The sequence below is a fragment of the Lontra canadensis genome, unplaced genomic scaffold (genome assembly GCF_010015895.1).
Source record: "Lontra canadensis isolate GAN:19392208 unplaced genomic scaffold, GSC_riverotter_1.0 scaffold60, whole genome shotgun sequence".
Lineage (NCBI taxonomy): Eukaryota > Metazoa > Chordata > Mammalia > Carnivora > Mustelidae > Lontra > Lontra canadensis.
Window position 1 is genome coordinate 6,135,372 of NW_022631054.1, and position 12,036 is coordinate 6,147,407.

Below are 12,036 nucleotides of genomic sequence, written 5' to 3' on the forward strand. Positions count from 1 at the left end.
GCTGCGGCCCGCCCAGCCCTTCATTCGCACGCGCGTGGGGCCTCCCTCCCGGCGGCCCCCGCCTCCCTCGGCCCGCGCCCCCTGCCCTGTCCGCGGTGGTCCGCAGCTAGCCGGGCCCCGCGTGGGCATCGGGGGGCCGGGCCGCCGAGGCGGCGGGAGAGGGGCGGGAACCGGCCGGGCCTGCCGCTCCTGACAGGAGGAGTCGCCGCCGCCGCCGCCGCCGCCGCCGCGCCGGGGCGGGCTGAGGGAGGAGCGGAGCGAGGGGTGGGGAGGCGGAAACGCGAGCCGGGACCGGCGGAGTGCGAGCGGCCGGCTGCGGGCAGGCTGAGGAGCGGAGCGCGACTGCCAGGCCGGGCGAGGCGGGCGAGGAGCGGACAGCGGAAAGCGGACAGCCGGGGCGCCGCCGCCCCCGAGCCGCACAAAGGGCCGAGGCTGGGGCCGCCGCCGCCGCCGCCTCAGCGCGCGGGCCTGGAGCCGGCGCCCGCCGGGGCCCGGGGAGAGCGCGGCGCGGGCGGCCATGGCCGGCTACGTGCCGGGTCAGCAGCCGGCCAACCGCAGCCAGGAGAAGGAGTTCGTGCAGGCGTACGAGGATGTGCTGGAGCGCTACAAAGGTGCGGCGGGCGGCGCGGCGGGGGCCGGGCGGCCGGGCGGGGTGGCGGGGTGGCGGGGTGGCGCCCACCCCGGCGTCGGGGCTGGCCCCGGACCTGCTCTTTCTCGGGCCAGCTTATTTGCGGAGTTGAGATAAGCCTGCGGGAGACGGCGCTTTCCCCAGCGCAGGCTACATTAGCCGCCCTACTATCTGGAAGGGGGCGAGCCCGGGGGCTGCCTCCCGAGCCCCGGCGCCGTAGGGAGTTGCCCGGGAGGAGGAGGAGTCGGGCGGGAGCAGCCTCCCGGTCCGCTCCGAGTGTCCAGCTCCTCTCGTCGAGGCTCGGGCGGCCGCGAGCCCGCCCGGGGGCTCTCGCCCCCCTTTGTCTCCCTCAGTCTCCGCTCCGTCGCGTGGCGGCCGGGGTCGGTGAGTGTGCACTTTTGGGGAGAGGCCTCCTCCCCCGCCCAGCCCCGGGGGCTTCGAGCCGGTGGAGGCGGGGGTCTGCCGCCGCCCTCCCTCCCACCGAAAGGCTTGCCGTCGACTCGGGTTGCAGCCCGGAGGCGCTCTGGCCGAGCAGCCACGCACTCCAGTGCCTCCTGCAAGGCCTGGGTGTCCGCGAGAAAGTTTTGACAGGCGGAGGGTCTGCGGACTGCGGCTCCCCGACGTGTCCTCTGCTGCCCGAGGCATCCTTCGCGCTCGAGGCCGGGGTGCGCGGTCCCGGGGGCCCCTGCTCTGATCTTGAACATCCAGGGCTGGGCTTTTGCTTTGTGTGCCAGTTGAGCTTTCCAGCCCGGGAGATTTCCCCCCAGAAACTCCAGAGGCAGCACTTTTCTCCTATTTTATTCAGCGGCGCCCTTGTGACTGGGCCTCTAGTTTCTTTTCATCGGAAGGAAACTTCAGCCCTTATGACTGAGTCCAGAATACTTGTTTACGACACCTAGCCAGTGAAGGGAAACTAATGCAGAAGCTGTAAAACCCTCCCTCTTTTTCTTCCCTTGTGGCTTGGGAATGCAGCAGGAGAGAGAGAAATGAAATGCTGAAAGGGACCTGCTGAGGAGGTCTGCTTGTTCCCTTCTGCATCAGCTCCTGTAAGCTGTCCAGGTTTCCCTGCCTGCAGCAAGTGTTCTGTCACCCCCCTGTGGTCTTTCTTTTAAGAAATGTGGTTCATTTCAGAGCACAAAGAGGTTAGATTGTACTGCTGAACTTCATTGAAAAAATGCTGCTAAGTGAATGGTTAGTTCCCTTAAGTTTCCTCGCAGGCTTTTGAGCAGCACTGCCCTCTTCAAAGAGAGGACACTCTGTGCCTGTGTTGGGCTGTGACAGCTTTAACAGCTTGCAGAATTATAACACAAATAGGTGAAGAAATCTCAGCACCTCACCGGATCATGTTGCTAGTGGCCTCCAACTGAAAGGAAGTTGGATTCCTAGCAAATGAAAGGAGGAAAGAAGGGGGAAGTAGGGCTGGTTCCAGGAGAGGCCTCTTGTGCTCAGTCCTTTTAGCTGGCTCACTTAGTTTGGTTTCCTCCGAAAAACTTTGATCAGGTGTATAGGAATTTGATCCTTTCCAGGCACAGATCTCTTTCTTGGGAGGAATGAGTTGAAAATGGCCAAAATAAATTAACTTGAGCTGTTTGAATGGTTGTGCAGGCTGCTCTATGATAGTCTTAGAAGAATTTCTCATCCCTCCCACTGCATCATTCTCACTGGAAAGTCAGGGTGGATTAGGATCCGGGCCTTTGTTACTTTGCTGTATGGAATTCTTGCATTTTCCAGACTTAGAAATCCCCTTACTGTCTTTATGGGAGAACACTTAGCCTAAGCTAGAATCAACAGAGTGACCAGGGGTGTACTTTGTGAGAACAAAGACCAGAATTAGTTTTGGAGAGACTTGGGGAAATAGATACTGATGATGTTGGCATGCTAGGCTCTCATTGGTTGGCCACCAGATTCCTTGGATCTCTCTCTCTCTCTCTCTCTCTCTCTCTGTTGTTAATTTATAGTCACCTCATTCTACAAATGAAAAAGGATTTTTATATTCAGGAGAGCTAAAGTTTTCAGCTGCATAAACTGTCCCTGGAAGGGGCAGAGGCTAGAAGGGAAGTGATGCATTTGCATTGTGAAGGGAGTAGAACAGTATGTATTGCAGCTGTATTAGGAATGGTTGTCAGGCATGGATTTTCCATAATTGTGCCTGGCAACCATTTCCTGTGTGTTGGTAGTGAGCATGGTTTTGGCAGGATTAGATGATTCAGCATGGACATAAACACTCTCTCATTTCCTAAATATCCCAAAGGCTCTTTCAGAGCCTGACTGCCCAGCAAATAGGACATAGTAGCTAATAACTTTCTATCCTAACATTTCAGAGTGGGTTGCAACCAGCAGAGCCAGGATATGTTCTTACAGTTCTCCAAAAAGCAATTATTAGGTACCTATTACAAGTAACACAGTGTTAGGCGCTGGAGATGCCAGAATAATGAGTTCCTGCCCTTGGTTATTCACATCTAACAAAGGAAAGACCTATGCAAATAAGTAATTATGATACTATAAGTGCTAGAACAGAGGTATGTATAAAGGACAGTGGAAGCAAAAGGAGGGATGAATATTTCCACTTGGGGTTCATTGGGAGATTTGACAAAGGAGATGACCCTTGAGTGGACCTTTAGGGATGTATGAAATTTAGTCAGATGGAAGAGGGTGGGGAGGAGAGAAGACAGGAATAAATACCACATGCAAAGGTTTGAAGGTAAAAGTGAATGGAGGGGTGGGTTCAAGGAACAGAATGTGAGTAGTTGGGTGTGAACAAACAGCAAGAGTTTTGGGAGCAGATGATACTGTAAAGGATCCAGAGTCCAACTTATAAAGATATTTTTTTATGGCTTTATTCCGTGGGCAGCGGGGGAGTCATTGAAAGTTAAAAGTTAAAAAAAAACAACAACAACAACGAGTATACCAATTTTATTAATTCATGATAGAGGACATACCTGCCCAGTGATTGGAATACTTATATTGCTGTCTGGGACACTCTTTTCCTTGTACCGTAGTGATTATGAAGCTAGTAATCAGATGGTTGCTTTGTACACATGGAAACAAAGAAAAGAGACATGCATTGTTTTGAGGAATATTTCATCCAGATGATTTGGGCCGCTTGCAAAATTTTCCTTTCAATGGATTGAGGTCCTTGTGAACACCAAAGCGAACTAGGAAAGACAGAGAGGTAGGAGAATGAGGATCTGATTTTTTCCTGGGGTCGGGACAAGCTCTGTGGAAGTAGCAGGCCACAAATGGGCATAGTTTTAGATTTTAGAGAAGTTTAAAAAGAAACACAATCCAGGCTCCTGGTGGTTGGTTAAGCAGAAGGGTAATGTATAAGTTGATTTGAGTGGAATTAGATTTTGTGTTTTCACAAAGCCCTTATAGACTAAAGATTCTTTATATGCCAGGCTCAACTAGGAGTGAAAAACATTCACATTTCAACTTTGGTAACATGGACTATCTGGTACTCAAAAACTTCAGAGTTCTCAGTAGGTCCCATGGATTATACGAAGCTAGTTATGACCGATATTTATTTATTGTATCACAAAAAAGAACTTAAAGAACTTACTGTATAGAAGGAGTGAAGGGTCTGCACATTATTTAACATTCAAAATTAGCAAGGCAGCACAATATAGTAGAGATGAGGCTTTGAATTTCTTTAGTCTTGTGCTCCAGTCCTAGTTCTGCTATTTAACATCTCTCTTGGGTTTCACATCTGTTAAAATGGGAATGATAATACTAACTCCTTGGGATTCATGAGAATCCAAATGACCTCCTGGCACATATTAGGCAATTCATGTTTAAAAGAACTTCCATGTAGATAACACTTTAGTTTTTACAAGGTAGTTTCATATTTATTATCTTATTTGATCTTTATAATATTTTGTAAGGGAGGTATTATACACATGGTTACATTTAGGCATGTAGACTTAAATTATTGTCTAAGAGCCAGGATCCCAGATTTCTAGATGAAGGTTTCACATTGTATCACAGAAGGAAATCTTAAAATCAGCAGTGACCTGAGTTAAGTGAGATAATTGTGAAAATAGTTTGTTAATATCACTGTTAGTTTTTAGCATTTGAACTATACTTCCATCCCTTATGTGGCATATATTTCCAGATCTCTGAACTGTGGAGAATTTCTTCTCCTTTCCTTTTATTATGGGAGAGGCTTCATGGTATGTAAATTACTTTGACATTTAAAAATACATATATATTTTTTAAATTTTAGCAGGCTCCACGCCTAGCATGGAGCGCATCTTGGGGCTTGAACTCACGACCCTGAGATCAAGACCCGAGCCGAGATCAAGAGTCAGACATTTAGCTAAGTGAGTCATCCAGGCATGCCCCCCACTTCCCGTGTTTTTTTAAGTAATCTTTACACCTTGGTGGGGCTAGAACTCAGGACCTTGAGATCAAGAATCATATGTTCCATGGAGCATATGAAATTTGTGCTCCATGGAAAACTTTGAAATTTTTATACAAAAACAATGTAATGCAAAGTGATAAAGTTTTGCTAACACAGTGGTTAGAAAATATAGGCTGAGGCTTTAATATTGTTTAACTGAGCGATTCTGTGAAGCAACCTCTTGGTTAAATGTAAACTCAGTTTTTAAGTTCCTTTTTAGAACACAGCCCTTGAATTGGAGTGGATAGCTTCTAGACAGAACAATAGAATAATTGCTGCTTCTGGACATGGACACTGTTAATTCAGAAAGTGAGTCAAGTCCGTCTGCTGGGAAATCACAAACTTTGGCCACATTCATGCTGTTGAAATCATAAAATGTGTGCGTGTGCTAACAGTGCTTATGGGAGCTACTGCTTTCATCGTGGGCTTGCCTGGCAAGTGACATAATACACGCCAGGGAAATGCATCAACTGAGGCTTTATTATCCTGGTATTTTTCAGTGCCAGTTTCAAGTTTTGGAGATGAGGGTAGAAAGAAAACTGTTCAGAGTACACATTCCAAGATCAAAGGTCACAAGGTAAACAAAATGCGAGATGAATTTGTAGCATTTTTCTCAGTGGTCTAGAAAACACCCAAGGCCCTCCCAACTTAAATAAGGTTGGCCCTTTAGCTTCTGGTAATTATATGTTGAGCCATGTTGTGATGAGGTTATATGGTGTGCTAAAGCTCCTGCTTTTGCTCTTCATGGTTTTTTGTTTGTTTAAGATTTTGTTTATCCATTTATTTTAGGGAGAGAGAGAGAGAGAACACAGTAGTGGGTGGAGGGACAGAGGGAGAGGGAAAGAATCCCAAGCAGACTACATGTAGAGGAGCCCAGTGGGGGGCTAGATCCCACAACCCTGAGGTCATGACCTGAACTAAAATCAAGAGTTGGCCACTCAAATGACTGAACCACCCAGGCACCCCACTCTTCATGGTTTTGATTGGAGTTTAAGCTTCTCTTGTCTTGCTTCTACTGGGGCATTTGCTCATTTCTGGTCTGGAGGAGCCCTTTTAGGCCTGTTATCTTGGTGTGCAGTATCTAAGAATATTTATTTCAACTTTTGGGGGGGTCACTTTTTTTTTTTTTTAAGATTTACCTTTTTTTTTTTTTTTTTTTTGAGAGAGAGACTACAAGAGGGGGAGGGGCAGAGAGAGAGAGACTCTCTAGCAGACACCATCCTGAGCATGGAGCCCAACTAGGGGCTCGATCTTATGACCCTGAGATCACCACTTGAGCCAAAACCAAGAGTTGGATGCTCAACCAGGTGCCTCGTTTTGGGTTTCTTCTAATAAAATATTATTTTTCCTTCTAGAATGTCTCAGTTCCTAGAATAAATTATAATGAATCACTGATTCTTTGTCTCTAACTTTCAGGGCCTTCCATTGTTTGACTTATTCTGCATAGCTAACTGTATCAACTGTTGTTGTCCAACACAGCTCTCTGCTCCATTTGGGCTGGTCTCAGTATTCCTTCCCCTTAGGTCTTCATATCTGCCCCTGTGCCTTTATGTTCTCTCTTCCTGAAATGCTCTCTGCCTTTCTCTCTGATTATTCAAATCCTACTTTTTTAAAAAAGAATGAAAGCTTTCTCCCCTTACTCCTTCAGAAATTAATCTTTTCTTCCTTATTCTTTTTTTTTTTTTTTTATAGATTTTACTTATTAGAGAGAGAACGAGCAGGGAGAAGGGGCAGAGGGAGAGAGAGAGAGAAGCAGACTTCTCACTGAGCAGGGTGCCTGACATGGGACTGGATCCCAGGACTTGAAGATCATAACCTGAGCTGAAGGCAGATGCTTAACCCACTGAGCCACTCAGGCACCCCTCTTCTTCCTTATTCGTACAGTGTCTGCCTCACAGTCTCTTACCTCTATTCTGTTTGTATTATTTTTGCATTGCCTCATGTCTGTTAGAATTGTTTCCTTAATGAAGTTTTATGCTCTTACAGCGCAGGTACTTTTTATACTTCTTTTGTATGTGGTTGATTGGCAGGGAGTTTCTCTCAGGAGAGAAGGGGCAATCATATGAGCACTCTCAAGTCATATTTTAAAATTTTCTTTTCAATTGTAAAAGTAATATATGTTTAATGTGGAAAATTATAAGAAATACAGGAAAGTATATAGAGTTTTAGATTGTGTGTGTGTGTGTGTGTGTGTGTGTAGGAGGAGAGTGAAGAGGCAGGCCAACCAACAGCTAGATGTGCTCTGCCTGGGGAGAATGCAGTGCTCAAGGGTAGGCCCTCTTTGGCCATCTGGGGGTCTGATACCCTCAGCTTGTTGTGGCTCCATAAATTTTTGTCTATTTTCATTGGGCACAAGCATTTATTTTTCTTTCTCTGTTCAGAATTTGCTTTCTTCTGCATAACCATGTGTCAGTCATCTAGAATGTGCCAGTGATCAGGGATGGTTTGGGTTCTTGCCTAGGACAAGTTAATTAATTGGTCAGTTAGTATCCTTCTTTTGGGCAAGGGCTTTGCCAGCTGTACTACTGGATTCCCTCTCACCATAGCTAATTTCTATTGTGAATTTTGTTCAGAAAGGTAAACACAATTCCTTTGTGTCAATGAAAAGAATGAGCTTGCTTGAAGTGTCTTGGAGCGCAGATGATTTCAGCTCGCAGGAGCATGTTGGATTGAGACATATAGGAAGGATTTTTTTTTTTTTGGCTGTACTTTTTAGTCAGTCAACAGCAGTAAATAAGCTCACATTGTAGTGCACTCTGCTAGCTTATAAGCAGACACTGTGTTGGGGAAAGTGGTTGTGGGGAGTTGGGGGGGCACTGAGAAACATTAATAGAATGATATCAGGATTGGGGTGGAGGGAGAGAAGGTCCTGAATGTTAATATAAGGAACCATTATAAGATGGACAGGATTAACGCAGCGGCTGTGTAAATGATGGATGAAAGTGGAGCTTTATTCTCTAGAAGGCCACTGTTGTAATTGTGTCATGAGGTTAGATTAAGGGATGTTAAAGAGGAGAGGTGTATATTTGAGAGACATTTTGGACAGGTACAGGGACTTAAGTTGTTTTTTTAATTTTAATTAATTAGTTTATTTATTTAAAGATTTTATTTATTTATTTGACACAGAAAGACGTAGTGAGAGAAGGAACACTAGCAGGGGGAGTGGGAGAGGGAGAAACAGGCCTCCCCACCTCCCCCAAGCAGGGAGCCTGATGCGGGGCTCCATCCCAGGACCCTGGGAACATGACCCGAGCTGAAGGCAGACGCTTAAGGACTGAGCCACCCAAGTGCCCCCAGTTTTGTGTTGTTGTTTTTTTTAAAGATTGTATTTATTATTTATTTGGGAGAGACAGACAAGGATAGTGAGAGAGAGCACGAGCAAGGAGGAGAGGGAGAAGCAGGCTCTCTGCTAAGCAGGGAGCCTGATGTGGGTCCTGGGATCATGACCTGAGCCAAAGGCAGCCGCTTAACCGACTGAGCCACCCAGGTGCCTGGGACTTAAGTTTAGATACTAATATTGATAATTCTTTTTAAGGAGATTTTGCCTTGAGAAAAAGGATTAATTACCCCTAAAAAGCCAGGGTTATTCCAAAATAAAGTCCTCTTTCTTCTTGTATAAAAATCTTCTTTTGAGGATTTTTACTCCTGTATGAATTTGTAAGATAGGGCTGTGCATTTAGGGCTATGACTAAAGGTTATATTTCAAAGTCTTCTCATTTATTTATTTTTTTAAAGATTTATTGACTTAGAGAGTGTGTGTGTGGAGGTCGGGGGGTAGGAGAGGGAGAGAGAGAGAATCCTTAAGCAGACTCCCCACTGAGTGCAGAGCCATTCCTGGGCTAGATCACATGACCCTGAGATCTTGACCTGAGCTGAACTCAAGAGTCCCATGCTTAACCTAGTGAGCCATCCAGGTGCCCCTGAGTCTTCTCATTTAAACTAACAATGCTGAATGCCCCAGAACACCTATTCTACCTATTTTCTGGACAGGCTTCATTGTATGTTTCCAGTAATACCTGCCGAGAATTGCATCAGAAATCCTCTTAAATCCCCTCTAAAATCTTCAATTATATCTTGAAATGCTAATCTCCTAGGGTGTCAGGGGGCTTATTTGGAGGATCCATTCATTCATTTAATTAATAAACATTTATTGGATGTCTTCTCTGAACCAGGCAGTAGGCACAGTGCTAAAGTAACAAAGATTTTGCCCTTGCATCTATATGATCTTACCGTTTAATGAGGAAAACATACTGGCAAACGGTTAACATCCGTTGTAGTGATTGCCATCATGGAGCTAAATGCTGGTGCGGTGGAAGTGAAGAGGAGTAACTACTAGGGCCAGGGTGGAAAAGGGTCAGTGAAGGCACCCAAGAGGACATGACTGAGCTGTCAACTAAGAGATTCGGGACTTGGGGCCATAAGTTCATGTAAAGGGCATTCTGGGTAGCGTGAACCATGAACAGAAGTGAATGGATGAGAGAGCTTGAGGAGGAAATATAGAGTATTAGTAAGGTCGGAATGTAGGGTGTGAGGGAAGAAGTGAGACGAGGCAGGAGAAATGGGCAGGCTTAAAGTGTTGAGTGGCTTTGATTTGATCCTATGGGCTTTTGGGAGCCGTTGAAGGATTTGGGGCAAGGAAGGCTATGATTAGATTTACATTTTGGAAATATTTTCCCTCTGGCAATAGTTCGAGGAAGGATTGCAGAGGGACAAGACCAGTGACAGAACAGTTAGGAGGTTGTTACAATAATTTAGGCAGGGAGTGATTAGAGTTTAAGGTTGTGCAAGTAGTAATGTAGCCAAGTAGGCAAATCAAGAAACCCGCTTAAGGGTTAAAATCCATGTTTTTTGATAACTAATCGAGTGCGGTGTATGAGGGGAGAGGGAAGCACCTAGGATGACTTGCAGGTTTCTGGCTTGGGGTTCTGTGTGGGTGAGTGATAATCATTCACTAAAAGAGGGAATCTAAGAGGAAGAAGTTGTTTGCAGTGGCTTGGTGGCAGTGCTGGTGCAAGGAAAGATACGGAGTTAGTTTGGGTTGCACTGAAATTGAGGTTTCTTTGGGATGCTAGGCAGAGGTGCCTAGCTGGTAGGTGGCTGTACAGAGTATGGCGCTCAGGAGAGGTACAAATGGGCGGTTGTCAGCTTATGGAATCACAGGAGTGGACAAGGAGATTGCTGGGAGCGTGTGTACCATGAGAAGAGGTTTGAGACAAAAATTCTGGGGACCTCCAAGGAGGGGGTGGTGTTTTAGGAGGAGAGAAGGAGGATCCCCTGAAGGAAACTGTCCAGCAAAAGGGAGTGCCCTGAGATGTAGGAGGGAGAGAAGTGAGTTCAAGAAGGAGGCCATATCACACAATATGTGATTATGAAGAAGTCAAGCAAGATAAGGACTTCGGGCTCCAGAATATAAAGGTCACCTTTCCTGGAGCATTTCTAGAGTTGTGGGAACCCCGGTCCTGAAAGCAGTGGGTTGGGAAGTGAATGAGAAGTGCAGATATGGAGTCTGGGAGTTTTGAAACCTGAACTTGGCAGAAACAGGGGAGGAAGGCATTTGAAGGAGGGGGTTGTTGGGAGTTTTGTTTGTTTGTTGTAACATAGAGATGTAAACATGTTTAAGTGCTGTTTGGAAACAGTCAGTAGAGAAGGAGAGATATAATAAAATTCAAAGGAGAGAGAGAATAATCTATGGGAGAATGGGTTCTGGAGTAAAAAGAGGAATGTGTTTGATGAAAAAGATTAGAAGGGAGGAGGGCAAGAATGCAGGTGGTTGGCTACAGGTGTAGGAACTTGAGGGAATGTTCCCTGATGGCTCTTACCCTGTCTTTGAAGTGGGGGGCAAAGTTATCTGCCGAAAGTAGGAACTCTGTGTGTGTGTGCACGTGCGTATGAACTTGTGTATATGCGCACATTGCTTCCCTCTAGCTGCAGAGGGAGGTGACCTGGGTGTAGATACTCGAAGACATATAGGAGGATTGATCCGGGATCAGCTTTCCAGCATAGGTTTGATGGAAGAATAAGTGGTTCTTGTAGAATAGGGGGTCCTTCCCCCAAAATGTAACATCTGCTTGATTATTGTTTGTATTGCTTTCTGGCTGGCTTGTGTTTTGTTCCTCCAGCAATATTGTAAGCTCTTTCAGGGCAGGAGCCAAATACGTAACTTTTGCATTCCTTTCTATCATTTCATAAAGTACAGGGCAGAGATTGATTCTTACCTTTTTTTTTTTTTTTTTTTTTTTTTAATTTCATCTGACTTTTGTCGTTAGGGCCATCTTGACTCGTAAGGCTTTTCTCACCTGTGTCTTTAATCCTCATCTTACTATCTGATATGGAGAGTGCTGGACTCACTGATGAGAGAGGGGAACTCCATGCTTTGCATGGGTATAAATCTCACAGGCTAGCTTTGCTACTCTCCCAGGGTAGTTGAGCTTAGAAACATTTGTGCTTTCCATGAAGGCTGCGGGATTAGTATTCTCTAGTCTGTTTGGACCAGGCTTGTGAAGACCGGGGTTCTTTGTAAGACTAGACAGAGTGGCTATTGTCTCCACAATTTGCAGCCTCCTCCTTGTTTATTTTGGCAGGCGGGCAGCGAACATGATGGATTTGTTCTCATGACTCACAGTCCTCCCTGCCTTACCTTAACAGGTTCAACATAATCACTACCTTTCAGATGGTGATAGTGTCCTACAGCATTTATCTGACCTTTATATCTGAAAAGAGTATTGGTTACCCTTTCCTTTGTCCTCTGCTTGCTTGGGTTCTTCCCTTTAAGTCTAGGGAGGAGGATATTTCCTGATGTATTAGGTAGGTCCTGCTCAGAAGGGACTAAGGTCTTCTCCCTTTTAGCATTCTGTGCATCCTTTGGTTATTAACTGGCATGGTCCCCACAGTGTAGTTTGTGTTTTGCTCCTTGTTTTGTAAATTTGGACTCTATATTGGATAAACCTGACATGAGTCACTCCAGGGAGTGGAAGGTGTGTCTCCACTAATTTGGAGAATCTTTGATCTT

The 12,036-nt window shown here is 45.9% G+C and overlaps 1 protein-coding gene across 25 annotated transcripts in view; it reads left to right on the forward strand.

The window, feature by feature from the left end:
- MACF1 (microtubule actin crosslinking factor 1) overlaps nucleotides 1–12,036 on the forward strand; it is a 337,353-nt gene that overhangs the window by 13,821 nt on the left and 311,496 nt on the right. The window contains exon 1 of one of the 25 annotated variants that reach the window (XM_032877343.1): nucleotides 503–611. The exons of the other annotated variants lie outside the window; for them this stretch is intronic. Coding sequence (XP_032733234.1) covers nucleotides 518–611 — 94 coding nt within the window. The 5' untranslated portion in view covers nucleotides 503–517. Of the gene's footprint in view, nucleotides 1–502; nucleotides 612–12,036 lie in introns of those variants that run through there. 25 annotated transcript variants of the gene reach the window in all.